The following is a 20,299-nucleotide window of genomic DNA, read 5'->3' as shown; positions in this document are numbered from 1 at the left end:
TTCCCGCTGTCTGCCCGCTCCGTGGAGCGGGCGGATCCAGCGGGAGGACCGCCTGGAAAACTGGGATACAGCCATAGCCATAGGCTGTATCCCAGTTTTCCAGGCAGTCCTCCCGCTGTATCCACCCACTCCACGGAGCGGCCAGACAGCGTTCTGATGCCGAGCCTTAGGCTGCGTTCACACTACGTATATTTCAGTCAGTATATGTATATTTCAGTCAGTATTGCAACCAAAACCAGGAGTGGATTAAAACCACAGAAAGGATCTGTTCACACAATGTTGAAATTGAGTGGATGGCCGCCATATAACGGTAAATAACTGCCATTATTTCAATACAACGGCCGTTGTTTTAAAATAACAGCAAATATTTGCCATTAAATGGCGGCCATCCACTCAATTTCAACATTGTGTGAACAGATCCTTTCTGTGTTTTTAATCCACTCCTGGTTTTGGTTGCAATACTGACTGAAATATACTGACTGAAATATACATATACTGACTGAAATATACATAGTGTGAACGCAGCCATAGGGTGTATCCACAATTGTATATGACACAGTGAATGTGGAAATGACTTTTGGTCAGAATTTTTCTATACACCCCATTGACTTCTGTTTTTATGATAGAGAAGGGTCTTTATGACCCAGGTGTCTCTCATCTGCTAGGAGTCATGTATACTTCCGTCCTTACTGTTTTATGTTCTAAGAAGAAAATAATAGTTTTATAACTTGATCCTGTGACATAGCCTTTCGCTGGTTGGTGACATATCGCATATTGTATTATAATATATGTTTATGGGAATTTTGGGTAATTTTCTGTTGACACATGCCCTTTAAAGGTTTTATCTACATTTTAGGGTATTCCAAGCTAACAGGGTAGTTCTTTATTCAGGACTCATGTATTGTGGTGAAGAACAGCTACAAAGAACACCTGGAGGACTTACAGCCAATCGATTACATCAACAATCAGTTGATTTCAATGGAAACTGTGTAATACTTTCTTTGCCCTCCGGGGGTGCTGCAGGACACACTTATTGTCTGGTTCTTTCACAGATTACAGCAGTCAGACATCCTGTAACGGACATTGTAAGACCCCTCTAACAAAGAGGAAAACACTGATGCATCATAACATAATGCAGGTAAATACGTAATGGGGAGAGGGGGTAAACATTATTTTTCTTATGAATAAGATTGTTAAAGGGGTATTTCCATCTCAGCATCTTATCACCTCTCCATGCTGATAGGTGGGGTCCAGCCAATCTGGAGAAGGGATAGAATGAGAATGATTTCTAACATTCAGCCAGTGAGTTGTTCTTCAAGGGGAACTCCATAACTGCCAAATAACACAAGGCCTGTACTGATGAATATACCAAACATGGAGTAAAGCAGCTTGTAGAGTCAGTTCTCATATTTCATGTTCTCAAAAGTCACTTAATCCAAACTCTATTAGCACCGAGTTCCATGTAACTCTCTACAGTCCCTCAGAATTTGTTCTCAGGAAACGTGCTCCTTCTGTATATACTTAGACGCGAAGCCGCTAGAGGGTTTCCAGCATGAGACTCGCCAGGCAGCCTTCCAAGCTGGAGGAGCAAACAATTCAGTCTGCATTCCGTCCCTGCCCACAATGCGAGTCACAGCTGGGAAACCATGCACTTTCAAAGAACAGGAGGAAAACAGAAGTGAACATAGTAGGCTGGGCTATCCTGCCTTTGAGCTGAAGAGGAAATACGTGTAGTGTGACGATAAGAATAGTAGAAGGGTTACTTCTGAGCTATGATCAGATATGAGAAGGGGAAAATACAACCACCTCAACCTCCTCAAGCAGGTAACGCATGGAGAACATAAGGTAAGTCCCCGAAAACGTATAGACGTGTATCTATACGGAGGGTGGAGTTGTACTGAAGACGTTTAAGGACTAGGTTCTAATCTAGAGATATTCAGTCCCGATAGGACTCGTCTTAATCAAAAACTGTATAAGAGTACAATACATATCGAGTGTATGTTCAACCTTATAGGTGACAAGATTCTAGGTCTTCTTAGTTTATATCATATACATATGTGTCCACCTATGGGAGAATGTCTACGTAACTTCAGGGATGTGTCGGAGAAGAATCTGTAGTGGGGCGACCAACACCCATTGGGGTAAGGGGTCAAAATTCTGTGACCTATAAACAATTTGAGACCTATAAACATCAGAAACATGGAGAACCCTGATAGATGATTTAGGACGGATTAGGACGTTATATTGTAGTGAAGAACAAACAGGGATGAGGGACAGCCATATAATCAATGTTTACTTATGTTTAGGTTTCATATATTAGCCTATTGTGTGTAGTTTTATTGTAGTTTTATATGCTAGTTCTATCTACCGTAGCTGAGGTCGCCATCTACACGGCACCTTGTGGTTTACTGATATGTTATCTCTGGTGGTATAGGAAGGTAAACCCACCACATTGCAGATAAGACCCCAGTGTTGGGCACACTATATGATGATGATGATGATTTCTATGTGATCTAGAAGTAACTTTATTATACTATTGGGTTTGCTGAACACAACCTGTCTATATACCCTATTAATACTTCATACCTGCTGACCACAACTTCCCCCCCAGAAAGTCAGAACCCAGGGGGATCTGATGACCATGGCGGCTGCATTCACCGATCAGACAACCCCTTTAAGCAGAAGGACTAGAAAATGTAAAGAATCCTAAAATTCCTAAAAAGCAAAGCGGCAAACTCGGCTCTGCTACATCTCTCTATTGCCGAAGCTGCTTGACTTGAACCGCACATGTTCCTTCAGAAACATGATATGTTGCTTCCTTTGCTGGTTCACAGTGACGAACATCTCCTGATAAGAATCTGTAGATTTCCTTCAATAACAAAAGTCACAATTGAAATTTTATTATTTTTCATCACAATCTTGATGGGCGGAGGGCAGCAGTCTTGGTGCAGAGGGAAGAAGTAGCATGGGGCAGCTTCTTCATAGTTTATCTGTATAGATCATGGTGTTATCTACAGCATCAGACTTGCTGACGGACTTCCCTGGTCTTCAGTGATAGCACAGACTACGACAATACATTGGCAGCATGTTGTGTTCTGCACTATAGCTCCATCTCTCTTTATATGCAGTTAGGGGTATTGATATATATTTTTTATTCTATGTTTAACATTGCATCGTTGTGCTACTTTTACTATCATGCAATAGTTGCATCCATAGGAGATGCATGGGCTGCTTTGCATAGGGAATTTAATGCAACAGAAACATGATCATCCCATAAAAGCAGATGAACTCAACTTTGCAACTTCACATATAGGCTAGTAAGTACAATACAATGGAACTCTCTAGGGGCCAAGACTGTGCGAGAGCTCTTGCTGCGCTTTATGCATACTTGTCTAGTGAACAGAAATATTAGTCTGGAAAGTAGGGACTCACACCCTGTATGTATTCTGGGCTTTAGGCTGTGTTCATGCATGCAGAAACGCAATGAAAATGCAATGTGAATGCATCATTTACAAATGTCTTGTATCAATGGTCAGGTGTCAGAGTCAGGTGTATTAGACTCAAGGTCAATTATCAGAGTCAAGTGTAAGGATTGTGCATAGAGGGAGATATAGGTGTCAGATGAAGTTCAATAGTCATATCAGGTATCAGTCAGGTGTATTAGAGTCAAAGATTGTCATAGTTTTAGAATACTGTATCAGGGCGGATACAGGTGTCAGGAGCATCAATGTCAGGTTTCTATGTCAGGTTTTAGAGTCAGGCGTATATGAGTTAAGGTCAGTTATCATAGTCAAGGTTAAGAATCCTGTATAAGGGGCATGTCAGGGATGTCAGGAGCAGGTATCATTGATAAATCTCTATATCAGGTATCAGGGTCAGGAATCAGAGTAAGGCATATAGACAGGGGCGTAGCTAGGATTCACAGGGCCCCATAGCAAAAATTTTTAAGGGCCCCCCCTCACCTACGCACAACAAAAAGCACTGCGCATGTATGTATATATATATATATATATATATATATATATATATACATATATTATGCTTTACTGCTGGTGTACTAATAACACTTGACCTCAGCAAGGAGCTCTGCACATTTTCCTTTCCTACTTGATTGCCAACTGGAGAAGAGAGGTTAGAAGTTATCAGTGCAGTGAAGCAAAGACTTCTGCTTGTTAACCCTTTTTTTGTGTTGCAGCATGTAAGTAAACATTGGGCCACTTACACACTGCAGTACATAAGGGGTTAAGCAGAAGGACACGTGCCCTTACCTTCTCCCCCGGGCCCCCCCTCCTGAACGGGCCCCATAGCAACTGCCTACCCTGCCTCTATGGTAGCTACGCCACTGCATATAGAGTCAAGATCAGACAGGTTGCAGGGTTCTGTATCAACAGTAATTATTGGTAAAAGTAAAAGGTTTTAAAATCAGTTATCTGTCAGGTATGAACGTCAGGTATCAGAGTCAGGTGTCAGCATTCTGTATCAGAGGCAACTACAGTATGTGTGTAAGGAACAGGTATTGATATTGAATATCCCTGTCAAAAGTCCAGGTCAGGTATCAGATTTGGTGTTGAGTATCTGAGCTAATTGTCAATATCCCTTATATCAATATTGGGTATCAGAGTCAGCATCAAGTTTTAAGGCTGGATATCAAAATTACAAGGTTGGGTATGATAAACAGAAAAAGATACAGCCAGATACCAATTGAGCATCGTTGCAACGCCACGGCCTACCTGAGTATTGTTGCTGACCATGTCCATCCCTTTATGACCACAATGTACCCAACATCTGATGGCTACTTTCAGCAGGATAATGCGCCATGTCATAAAGCTAGAATCATCTCAGACTGGTTTCTTGAACATGACAATGAGTTCACTGTACTCCAATGGCCTCCACAGTCACCAGATCTCAATCCAATAGAGCATCTTTGGGATGTGGACCAGGAGATTCTCATCATGGATGTGCAGCCGACAAATCTGCGGCAACTGTGTGATGCCATCATGTCAATATGGACCAAAATCTCTGAGGAATGCTTCCAGCACCTTGTTGTATCTATGCCACCAAGAATTGAGGCAGTTCTGAAGGCAAAAGGGGGTCCAACCCGTTACTAGCATGGTGTACCTAATAAAGTGGCTGGTGAGTGTATATATATGTATGTATTGGGTGCTGTTGGTGCGGAAGGAAACCCACACAATCGCATTGAGAACATACAAACTCCTTGCAGATGTTGGCCTTGGTGAACCTAGGACCCCAGCGCTGCAGTGCTAACCACTGAGCCACTGTGCTGCCCACAATCTCCTAATATGGACACTGGCTATTTATTAATTTTTAAAATGTTTGTTCCGTATAGAAGTGCAAACGGCCAACTGCAATGGAGTTCTTACATTCTTAGAATTGTCAGTCTTCTAAACTATCTTGCACATACTAACAAAATAAAGATAGACTGATACCTCTATCATCTGCCCAGACGCTAGAGGTGTAACCTGAATCCCCCTAGGCCAACAGGGCCCTCAATTATTATGTGTCACCTATATTGCTTGTATGTTGTAGTGTCATAGCCCATCAATCAGAGCTGTAACTTTGAAGCTTTTGAGCTATATGCCAAATCAGAAACATCTGGTCCTATGACGTGTCCAAGGGATCAGGAGTATCAGTTCTGAGAGACTCTGCCAGTGGTTCTGTAATAGTAGGAGTATCATGTAGGTATCATTGTGAGGCTTTTCATAAATAACAAAAAATTCAAAAACGATGGGCCAAACTTTTTTTTTACAAAACATGAAAAACAAACTGCAATATTACATGAAAACCAAACCTTTACAGCCCTAAGGATTGTTACCCAGCTTGGCCAGAGTCCAGAATGGCAGCTTATTGTATCACTGCACAGATGAGCAGATTTGTTCTTCAGGAGTCTGGGAAAGCTAGGTGACACTTGCAGACTATAATAGTGGTCATAGTCAATGTTACCCAGAAAGACATAGAACTAAGAAGGAGTTACTGGATAAGGACAGGGCAATATTTTGTGAACAAGATTTTTTAACAAATAGGGACGTCCATGTACATAGTGAAAAAAACACATTGGTTAGCTGTAGCTCCCTCTGGTGGTATAAGTACATGTATGGTATGACCACTGTCCTCTAGATGGCGTTATACGACCTGTAAAGGTAATGGGACAGGATAGAGAAAATTGTAATATATATATATATATATATATATATATATATATATATATATATATATATACAGTATATATATATATATATATATATATATATATATATATATTTGCATTAATAGCTAACAAAGCTGCCAATCCTGATTGCTTTAATAATATATGATATATAAATATAACTGATAGATACTACTGGACTGCAAAATGGGAATGGGTGCAATATATAGGGGAAACACCTTCCATGTGTAGCAGGTTAGGGGGGTATTACAACTAAAGAACAGAGTGCAACATATATAGCAGGTGCTGCAGAACATCTGAGAAGCAAACCTGTCAATCCCCTGAGACACTGACATACACAAACATATACCTATATACGCGCAGATACACACACATAGATGCAGAACTTAAAGGGGTACTCCTGCCCGGGGGTATTTTTAAGCTATGGCTGGGGAGGGGATGGTTATGGACGGCGGAGGTCACTTACCTCCCCGGTTCCAGCGCTGGGTCCCGGATCGTGCTGCCTGGTACACCCGTCCCGCGGCTGCTTCCTGGTGTGAGCTGCCACATGAGACGTGATGTCTCAAGGCAGCTCAGCCATTCAGCGTCCGTAAGTGACCCCCGCCGTCCATAACCACCCCTTCCCCGGCCATAGTTTAAAAATACCCCCGGGCCAGAGTACCCCTTTAAAGCTCTCAGTCTTCCTCTCTGCTGTCAGGCCGATCACTGCACACTGTAAGGGTCCTATTACACCAACAGATTATCTGACAGATTTCTTTAAGCCAAAGCCAGGAATGGATTTGAAAAGAGGAGAAATCTCAGTCTTTCCTTTGTTATCTGTTCTCTGTTAATGTCCGTTCCTAGCTTTGGCTCACAGAAATCTGTCAAATAATCTGTTGGTGTAATAGGGCCCTAAGTTTCAGGATCTGTGGGTCATGTGACTCAGGTCCTTCACCACTCTCCCTTTGTGAAAGACAAATGGCTGAAGGCTAAATTGCCGCTCCCCTTTGGTTGCTGCAGAGCATGGTCTGAGGGTGGGACTTTCCTCTGCCTCATGGACGGAGCAGTCCTGTGTGTAGCAGGTGTTGTTGGGAACTCTGCAATACTCCCCTGTCCCATGTCCTCTCCTGTCCAGTGGGAGGTCACTAGTATTTCTTGTCGAGTAGTTAAAGCTATCCATACACTTTAGATTAAGATTGGCTGAACCCAATGATTTCGGTGGGGGCGACCATCTAATGTGGGGGTGTCCTGCCTTACCCCCAATACCAGATGTTGGGATAGAGAAGTGTCAGGCTGTTAGATTCAAGAGACATAAGGGAATCTGTCAACTGTATACTGAAAGATAATGTGTCAAAGAGGCGGTGCTGAGCAGCAGGATGCACACATCCTACCTCCCCTGCCCCTCTCTCTCGAGGGATCATCCTCCAGTACTGAGCCATGTATCTCAATCATTTAAGGGATGGATAGAGGAGGAAGGAGGAATGACACTTTTGCTCTTAGCATGATTTGATGCTGACACATTCCCTTTAAGTAAGGAAAGATAATGTCCAGCGGCACTTACCATAGTACATGAGGAAGCCATGCCTCGAGGAAGCGTGAAACGGCTGTTGACTGAGGCTGTGAGGAGAGGTGTCTCCATGTTCCATGTTCTTTTGGATATTTAATAAAGATTAAGTTTGGGACATTATCTTTCTTTACTTATTCATGCATGAACTGTCCTATAACCAAGCTGAGCACCATTGAATAGGACCTGATATCTATGTCTGCTGGGAGTTGTAGTGCCGGTGTCTTTCTCATAGTTGTATTGTAAACTATACATTGCTGACTGTGCACACTCTCTCTATGTGCAGGGAACAGGCAGCACCATTAGTTTCTGTACAATAATCGGCTGAGGCAATACCTTTCCCATTGCATTAAAGTAGATGGTAGCTGAGATAGTAGGGGAGTGTCTGATCATAAACTTCTCTTTATATGACTATGGCGTCTTTCTTGCTTCACAGGCCTTTTTAATATCTCATTGACATGAAGACAATGACAGCCATAGGGATGGGATCAGAGATGATACTGATCAGCTTCATATGGATAACTGCATTCATTATTGTCCCGGGTCATTGTAAGTTCTCTGTATACTATATCTATCTATCTATATATATATATTGTAAATCTTATTGTGAGTGTTTTTAGTTTTCTATTTATAAAGTTTCATGTTATGTAAAATTCGAATATTCAAATTAAATAGCTATCAGCCAATCATTGATCCAGCGGACAGCTATCTGATCCCACCATGGACATGAATGTGTGGCCCAACCAAATTTCCCTTCTGATAGGTCATCAATATCAGGTCAGTGAGGTACTGAAACTTTTGCTGATCAGCTATTTGCATAGAGAAATTGCATGGAGAGCGGACCAGGAAGGAGACAGTGCCATTAATTGTGTAGTGGCCATGCTGTGTTACTGCAGCCCAAATTCCCAGTTTTTACTTGAATGAGACTGTGCTGTAATACCAGGCATAGTCAATGGAAAAGGGGGAGGGGTCATAGTTTCTGGTAACAACACCTAGGGGTAATAATGTGAAAATATCACAGTTATGCTCCCGATACAAAAAGACACAATACAATATAGCTCCAACTTGTTGCTTTTCAACCGTTGCAAAACTGCAAGTCCCAGCATGCTGCGAGTTATAGTTTTGCGAAAACAGGAGAGTAAGGTAATGATACACATTTGGGGATGTATCAAATTTGTGGATATATAGACTAATGGTTACTCACTATGAATTTCCCTTATTTACAGCTCAATTTATCCCAAAGATTAAAAACTTGGACTGTGTCAATGATTATGATAAAACAATGGTTTGTTTTTGGGAGGTCGAGAATGAAGACACCAACTGCAGTTTGGATTTTCAACTAAAATACACAGACTTTACCGAAACGTAAGTAACCCAAATCCTGGGAAAAAAATAAATAAATAATAAAAAAATAAATAAAAATAAAATAAATATATATATATATATATATATATACAACAGGACCAGACTCTACAATATGTAGATATTTTAGTATTTTTTTTCCTTTATTTCAGGTCAAAAAATTGCACGGATATCTATAATGAATATGATAAAAACTCCAGAGTGCCCAGTAAATGTGTCTGCAACATCAAAGTGGAGGCATTCATAGCAGATGAAAATTATGTCATAGAAGTTGTATCGGATGGACAAAGTATAGCCAGTGCCAAAATACACATTTTATCTTCATGTAAGATTATTAGATTATTTAAGAATTACCTAAAAAACTGTGCACTGAGGTTGTTACCATTTGCCAGAATTAGCATCTGTCATGTTTTTCTTATGTTGAAAACCCAAGAGTTATTAGGGAAAAAGGTTTCAATGTTAAGGACCCCGTATCCAGTACCCTGTGCAGCTCTGGTTCTGGAGGATCCAGCACATCCACATATTACATAGACTGTCCATTGATTTCAATGAGAACAGTGTAATACTTCACCTCTCCTGCGGAGGCTCTGCAGAGAAAGTGAACACTAGCTTATCAGTTTTCAAAGTGGTTACAGGTATATAAGGCATTTAGTATGGGTACAGGAGTTTGCAAAATACTTGACATGGCCATGACTAACAACCAGAGGGGGTCTCATCACTGAAACCCCAACCAATCTTAACTTTTGACATGTGATATTAAGTGTTAATACAAATGACAGTAATGCCACCTTACGTATTAGGATTGGTATATATAAAAGGAGTATCAGAAAGTCCTAAGAGTGCCCTGTGTGAGTGGTTTAAGATAAGTTACCCGACCCGGGGTAAATTTGTCTGTGTATCAATATATACATATATATATATATATATATATATATATATATATATATATACAGTGGTGCCTTGGATCCTTGGATTACGAGCATAATTCGTTCCAGGACTGTGCTTGTAATCCAAATCCACTCTTAAACCAAAGCAAAATTTCCCATAAGAAATCACTGAAATGCAGACAATTGGTTCCACACCCCAAAAATAGTGATTTTATATTCTGAACAACATGTAAAACAAATGAAACAAACATTTAAAAACAGCTGAATATGTCCCGTTATAAGTTACTGTACAGTATAGCAATCAGCATGTGGAGTATAATGTATAGTAAGTGCATAACCCTGAAAAACAGCAGCAGTTTGTAGATACAGGATGGAAATGCAGATCCCCATAATGCAGTAGCGTAGTACAACAGGCTAAAATAGAGAAGCAGGGCTGCTGTCAAAGGTCTGTGTGGTCACATGACAGCAATGGGAAAGGAGGTTTGTTCAGCATGGACCAATCAGGACTGACAGAGACTGCAGGGAGCATGAAGGAATGAGCAGGGCAGATGTGGGCACATACATGCAGCACTCTATGTCCGTGGAGAGAGGGGTTACAGCTATGGAGAGATTACCTCCACAGTCCTGTCCCCTGATGTAAGCCCCAGCCTGAAGTGGATCCGCTATGATTTGGAGGGTGAGGGAGACTTCCTGGGTCAGAGTAGAATGCTGTAGACCCCGCTATACAGACCATGCCCCTCCTCCACTCCCCCTCCCACCCAGTACAGGGAGCTCTTAAACCAAAGCAATGCTCTTAAACCAAGTCACAATTTTGAAAAACTGTGAGCTCTTAAACCAAGTTACTCTTAAACCAAGGTACCACAGTATATGTATTTATATGTATGTTTTTTTAATAAAAATATAATAGATACAAAATCCATGTATTATTGCCTTTATACTGTAGATTTTTATAGTTTTCCTCCAAAAGTGTGTAGGAAGTGATCTTGGCCTGAATTGCCAGATAACCCTAGCTTCCCTTGTGAATGTGTTATGCTGCCAGAGATTGCGGCTACTACACATTACATGACCCTGTACATTAGTTCATGCTTACTGCAGAAAACAAGAACACTATTCTTCAGAGCTGTTGTTCTTTGTAAAATAAGTTCCTCTTTGCTGATCCAAGGAATTAATATGGCTTACCCTGTGTCTTACTCTACATCAGGAGATATAACTCTTATTTTAATCCATCACTCCAGCACTGAGAAATAAGCTTTACTCCTCATTCACATGTCTGCAGAATTTGTATATCCCATTCATATCCAATTGGTTTCTATGTGGACATTCACACATCCGCAAAATTTGGCGATCCATGGCACAAAAAAAAGGACACGTCCTAGTGTGGACCATAATTTCGGCACAGACACACCAAAAGAAGTCTATGGGATCACTATTTCCTGTGGACATTGTGGACGTTACCTCCGTAAATTCAAAATTCTAGCTAGTGCCATCAATTTGAGCATTCCTCCTTTTTGTACAAGTACTTTGCTCTTTTACAGATCCTTAAAAAAAATACTGACAATAAGGATGATACTACGGATTTTTGCAGATTGTGGACAGAAAATTGAGTACTCAAAATATGGTCCGCAATAAAATATATATATGTGTGTGTGAGACATATAAAAAAATCAGGATATAAACCGAATAGGATGTTCTCCTTGACTAAAAAAAGTCCAGCAAAGTACTGACCCCTCTTGTAACTACCGCATTATGCCTGTAAATGGCCACTTTGTGAACATTGCTGGGCTTCTGCAGCCGGAGGGAAGACCCTTGCATTAAACTTCTAAAGTTTATATCTCAGCGCTGGAGTAACAGATTGAAATAAGAGGTATATTGCTTGATTCAGTGTAAGAAGCCATATTATACACTGCCTTTACTTTAGTCAGCAAGAAGCAGCTGACAAGTCTGCTTAAGAGAATAGTAGCCACCTAGAAGTTGTAATAATACCTTGACAATTTTAGTACTATACAATATTATTAAAAACAAAGTGTCTCTTCTCTGTATTATTTTCACATGCAGCGGCCCCTCTGTTGGTAATTCTCCTTTTTCTAAAACAATATCTTTCTTAGAAGAATATATTTCCTCTATTTACAGTGAAACCAAAGCGTCCAACAAACGTCAGTGTGGATGTCACAGACCCGGAGAATGGAGTTGTACACTGGAAAAGCCATTATGAACAAAGCAGTGTCGTTGAAAGAAGACTATCCTATCATATCCAGTTCATCGACAAAGAAGATGACAAAGTGGTACCCCAGGAGTCATATTCTTTTTAATCTCTTAGCATTTTCAATAACACTGGTTACTGTCAGTAAATAAATACATGGTTGTGTAGATCTGGAGGTTGGAAACGTGGAGATTTATATTGACGGCAGGATTGGCAAAGCAGGTTCCAATTTGTCCGGCAATCTGGCAAAGTTTACCCTGCCTCGCATCTCCAGACGTGTAACATAGTCATATCATTTGTAAGGCTGAATAAAGACATATGTTCATACAGTTCAGCCTATCACCCTAAAGTGTTGATCCAGAGGAAGGCCAAAAAAAAAAAAAAAAATTGTTTAAAAAAAATTCCTTCTTGACTCCAAATCTGGCAATCAGAATGAATCCCTGGCTCAACAACGCTTCTCCAGTGATAGCTAAGTTATAGTAGTGAGTGCTGTGGGTAGTTTTTTTAGTAGGCAGGTTCACAGTAGGTAGTTTCCCCAGTAGACGTTCCCCCCCCCCCCCACACACACACACCCACACCCTGTGGATAGTTTTCCTTGTAGACAGGTCTCCTCTGTGGTTTGTTTCCCCAGTAGCCAAGACGGCACATTGTGCGGCACAGCAAGGAGCCAATAGCTTTTGCTGTGTTGCAACGTTTAACTGTAAGTTCAAGCAAGAGAGATAGATAGATAGATAGATAGATAGATAGATAGATAGATAGATAGATAGATAGATAGATAGATGATAGATAGGAGATAGATAGATAGATAGATAGATAGATGATAGATAGATAGATAGATAGATGATAGATAGGAGATAGATGATAGATAGATAGATAGATAGATAGATAGATAGATAGATGATAGATAGATAGATAGATGATAGATAGGAGATAGATGATAGATAGATAGATAGATGATAGATAGTAGATAGATAGATAGATAGATGATAGATAGATAGATAGATAGATAGATAGATAGATAGATAGAAAGATAAATAGATAGATAGATACTATTTCACTAGAGGTTACTTACCTGCTCACTTTATTCCTCCAGGAATTCGAAGATAACAGTACCCGCATAGAACCTCGATACATGTTCAGTAAGAGACATCTGACCCGAGGTCATGAGTATAAGGTGAGAGTAAGGACGAGGATCACACACAGCGAGCAAACAAAGGAAATCTGGAGTGAATGGAGTCCGGAATCTGAGTTTAAGAACGGTATGGGTTTTGAGATCTGTAAAAATTTACATTTGGGGGTCATGATGCTGTAATGGTAAAACTAGAACAAAGCATATACGTGTCAAGGCTATGTTCACACAATGTAAGTTGTAACAACGGCAGTGATTCCCACAGAACTCACGTTGTGCTGCTTTCTGAGGGAATCCCGGACGGTGTGTATACTCCTAGTATACACTCCGGCCGGGATCCCTCGCGTCACCGTAGAAAACTGACATGTCCGGTATTCATTGAATAGTGGCCACAGAAAAACCTGTCGGTGCACACTATTGGTCATGGGTCGGCCGCTCTCTTATGTTGTGTGAACATAGCCTAATAATGGTTAAAGAAGCACTCCCTCTTTTATTTCAGTTGCTGTGCGCACTCTGTTGGCTGTCCCCATCACAACGTCCTTTGCCCTGCGGGACTCCGTTCTGGTCTGGCTGCAGAGCCCACGTGACTGGCGGCATCTCACTGCTGCTCTGGAGGGACTGGAAGTCACTGCTTTGTATATCTCTCTGTGGGGCGCTGAATCATCCTGCAGGGCAAAGAGTGCTGTGCTGGGGAGTGGGCTTTAATGATTGTCCAACTTTGAAAACCATCTAGCTGTTGGTGGTCATTAGAGCTCCGCTTTGTTCTGATACATTCCTCCAAAACTCCTGCATTTTGGCTGCCTTTAGCCACCACTAGGGGGAGCTTATTATAAACTGTGTAGAGAGCACACTATGTTACTCTTCAAAGTTTGAGTGTAAAATAGCCCTGTTCTTCTTTATCGTTGGATCTAGAATGTCCTGACAACTACTATTGTCCTCTTGTAGATTATAGCCTAACCACATTGGAAAGCCTGCAGATCATCATCCCGGTATCCAGCGTCATTATATTACTGCTCATTGTATCCTGCTACTTCTGTATAACCAGGTAAGAGGAACAGAAAAATAGGTTATTAATGGTTAAATCCTCCCCAGACATGTCGTCTCTTAGGCTGTAATTCCATATATAGGTTCATATACTCCATATACAAATTCAATTTAAAGCTTCCCTGTACCCCCATAAAACACCTGCTGTTCCTAGGTTTCTCTTTTAAAGGCTATGTTCACACACTGTAAAATAAAATGTAATAAAACTGTAATTTTGAGGTATAAATACAACCGTATTTTTAATATAATAATTTGCTCCATTGAAGTCAATGGGAAATTAGCTGTCAGTGCACCCACAGTATAGAGTAATGTCCGTAATTGGTTACGACCATCCAAATAGTGAACGTGCTCATTATCTACCAACTATCTTTGCAAAATACAGCCGTTTTTTTTCCCTTCATCCTTTCATACTTTTTGGGTACAGTTTTGCCTAAAGTCAATCTACATAGATAATATTTGCTGCTTAATTTACTGTCAAATATCTTTCTGTGTAAATAAATTCTCTTAATGTTCATCACACTTGTAGGGCCAAGGAAAAATGGTGGAATAACATTCCAGATCCGGCAAAAAGCAAACTAGCTGAGAGCAAACTTATACAGGTGAGTGCAAGTCCAGATTTATTTATTTATAAGTGTGTAAAATAAAAACTGGTGTCAATAGCCCATAGATTTGGTTAAATAAAAACTGAGCTGTCATTGGTTGCTATGGACAGTTTACACCAGTTTCTATCTTACACAGTATACTTAAAAGGGTTATCTAGCATTAGAAAAACATGACCACTTTCTTCTAAAAACAACACGACTCTTGTCTCCAGTCCAGGTGCGGTTTGCAATTAAGCTCCATTCACTTCAATGGAATGGAGTTGCAAAACTCCACCCAAACTGGACACAAGAGTGGTATTGTCTCTGGAAGAAAGTGTCCATGTTATTCTAAGGTTGGATAATCCCTTTATAGAGACTCTGTCATCAGGTTTATACTTTCCTATGTCAGAGTAGCATAAACTAGTGACAGAGAAGCTGAACAGAATGATGTATCACTTACATTGTTCTGTGCAGTTGATATAGAGATATCCCCCTGAATAACATGGACAATAAGTAGTCCTCTCCATTATGAGCATGAGCTCAGTAGTCCAGGATATTCATGAGAATCAGAAAACTCCGCCCACCAGCTGCTGATTGGCAGTTATCTATCCATGCTGTATAGGCAGTCACCTGTCATACAGCAGCTGCAGGGCGGGGGAAGAGGTATGGCAAGAATCCTATTCTCCTGCATATTAGGAGAACGGCTGAGCAGAATGATGTAAGTAATACACTGATCTGTTCAGCATTTCTGTCACTAGTATATTATTATTATTATTTATTTATTTTTAGAAACATTCTTCGAAACCAGCTGGAAAGTATCATGCCAGGGAATCATGGTAAGTTCTTGCCTCATCTTTGGAAATTTGTTATAATTTGTGCCCCCCTCGCCTCGTTTCTATTTTCCTAACCATTCCTTTTTCTTAGCAGTGGCAACTGTTTGAGTCAGCTGGTGAAAGCCCACAAAAAGTCCAAGCAGGAACCATTCACCAAGGAACAACCCGTCAAAGAGTGTGTAAGCCTCGTGGGAAACAATATGAAAACAATTGTTTTTGAACCCGAGAAAGTTGATATTGAAATCGGCATTCAACTGTATCCTAGAAAAGATGACAAGTTATATCTGGAGGACTTGCCTGAAGATAAGGAGGAGGACTTTCATCTGATGGCCAATGACTTGTCTATTGGAAGAATGTTTTGTGATATTCTATGCGATTCATCTGGGCAGGTGGAAGCACTGGAGCAGCTTAATGGAGTCGACTCCTTTGGGGGTTCAATCCTAAGGGATCATTTTTATAAAACTGATAGACATCTGCCACTTTCCATGGTTTCCCAGGAATCTGGATATCAAAGTTATGATTCTGACGATTCCCCAGGAGATTCTAAATTAGATGGGCCGAATGCCCTTTATTTTGACCATCCGCTCAGTCAAGGTGATTTTTTGCCATATGCTCCAGCATCCAGCATCAAGGAGAGTGGCTGTCAAATGGAAGATGTATTATTAAATTCTGGCTACAACAGTTTTGCTAATGCTCTAGCTGAAGCTACATCCAATATTGTAGAAGGGGACAACATATCCGTGTTTTCCCTGGACACAATGTTTTGTAATTCCAGTTACCACCATTCATTGCAGAACCCCAAAAGTGTTTTATATTACAACATACATAGTTTTCCAACTCCTCATGAGAATGATCTTCGCCCAACCATGACTCCAATATCTGATCATACAATAGAGACTTGTCCAACCTCTGTATCTGAAGTTCCTGGATATCAGAGCTTTAACCAGGCTGTTCAACAAGGTGATATGTCTACAAGTACCACTTGCCCTGTTTACGATCCTGGATACAAGCCTTTTGAATGCCTTACAAATATCTCCACAAACAGCTTAGACAATATAGGTGGTTTCTTGGAGCTTGATATTTCGTGTCCTTACCAAGACTCAGTTGAAGACAATGAAGATCTTCCAAAGACTGGAATGGTCAATAGTTGGATACATCCTTGGAACAATACTCAGAGTTCTAACTTTAACATGGCAGAGTTTAACTTTTTTGAAAGGAAATATCCATTCTATAGTAGGAAGTTAGGAGATGAACACAAGGGTTCAGGCAATTGTTATGGCATTGGCAGGACATTAACAAAAGCGAATAAACCTTTAGCGTTGACCTTCGATATAAGTGATCATATAAGGAATTTTGCAAACATTTATGGACTTAAGATGTCAATGGGCTTAGAATTTGTCGAACCCCCTTCAAATCCTTTATCCTATCCGAGTTCTCCAGGGAAAACACCGAACATTCATAATGATCTCACGGATAAGGACTGTCTTCATACCGAAAAGGATTTTCCAATGAAGTTTGAGAACAAGGCCTATTTTGCCCCTCTTTGTCACTCAAGGGCAAGTGGTTACAGCCAAACAAAAAGCCATTTACTAGAACAACAAAATAATATGGACGAAGAAGGCAATTTATACATGAAAATAACATTGTTGTAGAAATAAGGACTCATTGTGAAAAAAAAAAAAAAAAAAAATTCACTGAATTCCTTATTATGGATACGTGATGAAATTGGGGTACCATAATTGCTGGCGCAGATGCTACTGGTTTTGACCCATTGCTCACTAGGTCTGTACCTGCTGGTCTTAGCAGTTTATTGCAAGCTCAGTGGCATCACCAACCTTTACAATGTACAGTACAAGTAGTAGCCGACCAGGGAAAACGTATACAGTGAAACCTCCTAGAAAAAAACACTTGAAATTGCATTAAAAAAATCCTCTAGGGTGGTCCTCTAGGAGGGAGGAGAGAAGTGATCTGGGACCACCCCCGAAGACCCAAAGCCCCATTTCTGGGCAGTTTGTAAACTATAATTACTCTTAAACGCTGCAATGTTTCACAATGAGTCATAGATGGATTTCCAGCCTTCGGGTGATGCTGTGACTTCTTCTCTTTTGGTCATAGATAGAGATGAGTGGAAATCCAGCAAGCTCTAGTCTGATCATTCGGCACTTGAATACCGGTGGCTGAAGAAGTTGGATGCAGTCCTAGGGAGTCCTCTGGCAGTATCCATTTTTTCCTGGACACCCTAGAGCGGCATCCAACTTTTTCAGCCACTGGTAATAAAATTCCGAACAATTAGACTCGACCATGCTCCATTTGCTCTGCACTCATTTCTAGTCATAGACAAATCTGTATTTGTTTTTGGGGAGCTTATGGTTCAGACAGCTTTATTCTATTGGTTAGTATGATTAAGGTGAAATATGTAGTTTTCATTTATTTTTCTACTTTTGTAAAATAATGATACTTTATATGTATATAAAAAATGTTTTTGCCTTATTCTGAGAGCAATAACTTTTTTATGTTTCCATGGAATCTATTGATTAACTTTAAAAAAAAAACAGCAATTCCATGATTGGTATTTTGTGCTGGTGAAAATGCAGCGTAAATAACAATGTATCTTTCTTCTATGGGTTGCTACAATTATAACAATACAAAAGACGCTGAATGTTTTTATTTTTGACTACTTTTTCTCAATAAGGGTATTCCGCAGTGGAGCTCACGCCACGGAGTCCTGCCTGCTCTGATCAATTCTTTGATCAGAGAGGCGCAGAGAAGAGCTGCCACACTGAGGCAGACGGGATTCTGTCGCTTTTACTCAGTGTGAGCATATCCTAATAGCAGATTTTATTAGATGATTTAGTTGAGTTTTTAATGCTGCTGCATTCCAGGAGCAATTACTTCATATGCATAGACATATGAAGGCGTGTTTTATATTGGATGAATTTTTCATATGGCAGTTTTGTGCTATATAAAGCTTATTGATTAACTTAAAAATAGGTGAATAGGAAAAAAGCAGTTCTATCGTTGCTTATTTTATTATACAGGTTTTTGTAATTACAGTGATGCTATATATATATATATATATATATATATATATATATATATATATACACACACTACCGTTCAAAGGTTTGGGGTCACTCAAACAATTTTGTGTTTTCCATGAAAAGTCACACTTATTCACCACCATACGTTGTGAAATGAATAGAAAATAGAGTCAAGACATTGACAAGGTTAGAAATAATGATTTGTATTTGAAATAACATTGTTTTTACATCAAACTTTGCTTTCGTCAAAGAATCCTTCTTTTGCAGCAATTCCAGCATTGCACACCTTTGGCATTCTAGCTATTAATCTGTTGAGGTAAGCTGGAGAAATTGCACCCCACGCTTCTAGAAGCAGCTCCCACAAGTTGGATTGGTTGGCTGGGCACTTCTGGCGTACCATACGGTCCAGTTGCTCCCACAACAGCTCAATGGGGTTCAGATCTGGTGACTGCGCTTGCCACTCCATTACCTATGATAGAATACCAGTTGCTGCTTCTGCTTTAAATGGTTCTTGCACAATTTGCAGGAGTGTTTAGGGCCATTGTCCTGTTGTAGGATGAAATTGGCTCCAATCAAGCGCTGTCCACTGGGTATGGCATGGCGTTGCAGAGTGATAGCCTTCCTTATTTAGAATCCCTTTTACCCTGTACAAATCTCCCACCTTACCAGCACCAAAGCAACCCCAGACCATCACATTACCTCCACCATGCTTAACAGATGGCGTCAGGCATTCTTCCAGCATCTTTTCATTTGTTCTGCGTCTCACAAACGTTCTTCTTTGTGATCCAAACACCTCAAACTTGGATTCATCCGTCCACAACACTTTTTTCCAGTCTTCCTCTGTCCAATGTCTGTGTTCTTTTGCCCATCTTAATCTTTTTCTTTCATTGGCCAGTCTCAGATATGGCTTTTTCTTTGCCACTCTGCCCTGAAGCCCAAAATCCCGCAGCCGCCTCTTCACTGTAGATGTTGACACTGGTGTTTTGCGGGTACTATTTAATGAAGATGCCAGTTGGGGACCTGTGAGGCGTCTGTTTCTCAAACTAGAGACTCTAATGTGCTTATCTTCTTGCTTAGTTGTGCAACGCGGCCTCCCACTTCTTTTTCTACTCTGGTTAGAGCCTGTTTGTGCTGTCCTCTGAAGGGAGTAGTACACACCGTTGTACGAAATCTTCAATTTTTTTGCAATTTCTCGCTTGGAATAGCCTTCATTTCTAAGAACAAGAATAGACTGTCGAGATTCATATAAAAGTTCTCTTTTTCTGGCCATTTTGAGCGTTTAATTGACCCCACAAATGTGATGCTCCAGAAACACAATCTGCTCAAAGGAAGGTCAGTTTTGTAGCTTCTGTAATGAGCTAGACTGTTTTCAGATGTGTGAACATGATTGCACAAGGGTTTTCTAATCATCAATTAGCCTTCTGAGCCAATGAGCAAACACATTGTACCATTAGAACACTGGAGTGATAGTTGCTGGAAATGGGCCTCTAAACAC

General features: G+C 40.5%; 1 protein-coding gene across 4 annotated transcripts; it reads left to right on the top strand.

Moving 5' to 3' along the window:
* The first annotated feature begins 1,560 nt into the window (after positions 1-1,560).
* Positions 1,561-18,863, top strand: LOC138801275 (interleukin-4 receptor subunit alpha-like). 4 transcript variants are annotated; one of them, XM_069983904.1, is made up of 11 exons: positions 1,561-1,845; positions 4,896-5,133; positions 8,164-8,276; positions 8,954-9,092; positions 9,242-9,414; positions 12,107-12,258; positions 13,270-13,435; positions 14,251-14,350; positions 14,876-14,948; positions 15,720-15,766; positions 15,855-18,863. In XM_069983904.1, exons 3-11 carry the CDS (start codon positions 8,186-8,188, stop codon positions 17,413-17,415), a joined length of 2,502 nt encoding a protein of 833 aa, XP_069840005.1. In that variant the 5' UTR covers positions 1,561-1,845; positions 4,896-5,133; positions 8,164-8,185; the 3' UTR covers positions 17,416-18,863. The 4 variants fall into 4 exon arrangements, with proteins under 4 accessions (XP_069840005.1, XP_069840006.1, XP_069840008.1 ...); XM_069983905.1 differs by lacking the exon at positions 4,896-5,133 and having other exon boundaries at positions 12,107-12,255; XM_069983907.1 differs by lacking the exon at positions 4,896-5,133 and having other exon boundaries at positions 15,858-18,863.
* The last annotated feature ends 1,436 nt before the right edge of the window (positions 18,864-20,299 follow it).

This window comes from Dendropsophus ebraccatus, chromosome 9, assembly GCF_027789765.1.
Source record: "Dendropsophus ebraccatus isolate aDenEbr1 chromosome 9, aDenEbr1.pat, whole genome shotgun sequence".
NCBI classification, from domain to species: Eukaryota; Metazoa; Chordata; class Amphibia; order Anura; family Hylidae; genus Dendropsophus; species Dendropsophus ebraccatus.
This window is presented reverse-complemented; position numbering and strand designations above follow the sequence as displayed.

What these genes read in the sequence shown, in the direction of transcription:
- LOC138801275 (XM_069983904.1), top strand. Translation starts at nt 8,186, where the DNA reads ATGAAGACAATGACAGCCATAGGGATGGGATCAGAGATGATACTGATC. An exon ending in TACACAGACTTTACCGAAAC is followed by an intron (nt 9,093 to 9,241) that starts GTAAGTAACCCA and finishes CCTTTATTTCAG; the next exon opens with GTCAAAAAATTGCACGGATA. An exon ending in TATCATGCCAGGGAATCATG is followed by an intron (nt 15,767 to 15,854) that starts GTAAGTTCTTGC and finishes CCTTTTTCTTAG; the next exon opens with CAGTGGCAACTGTTTGAGTC.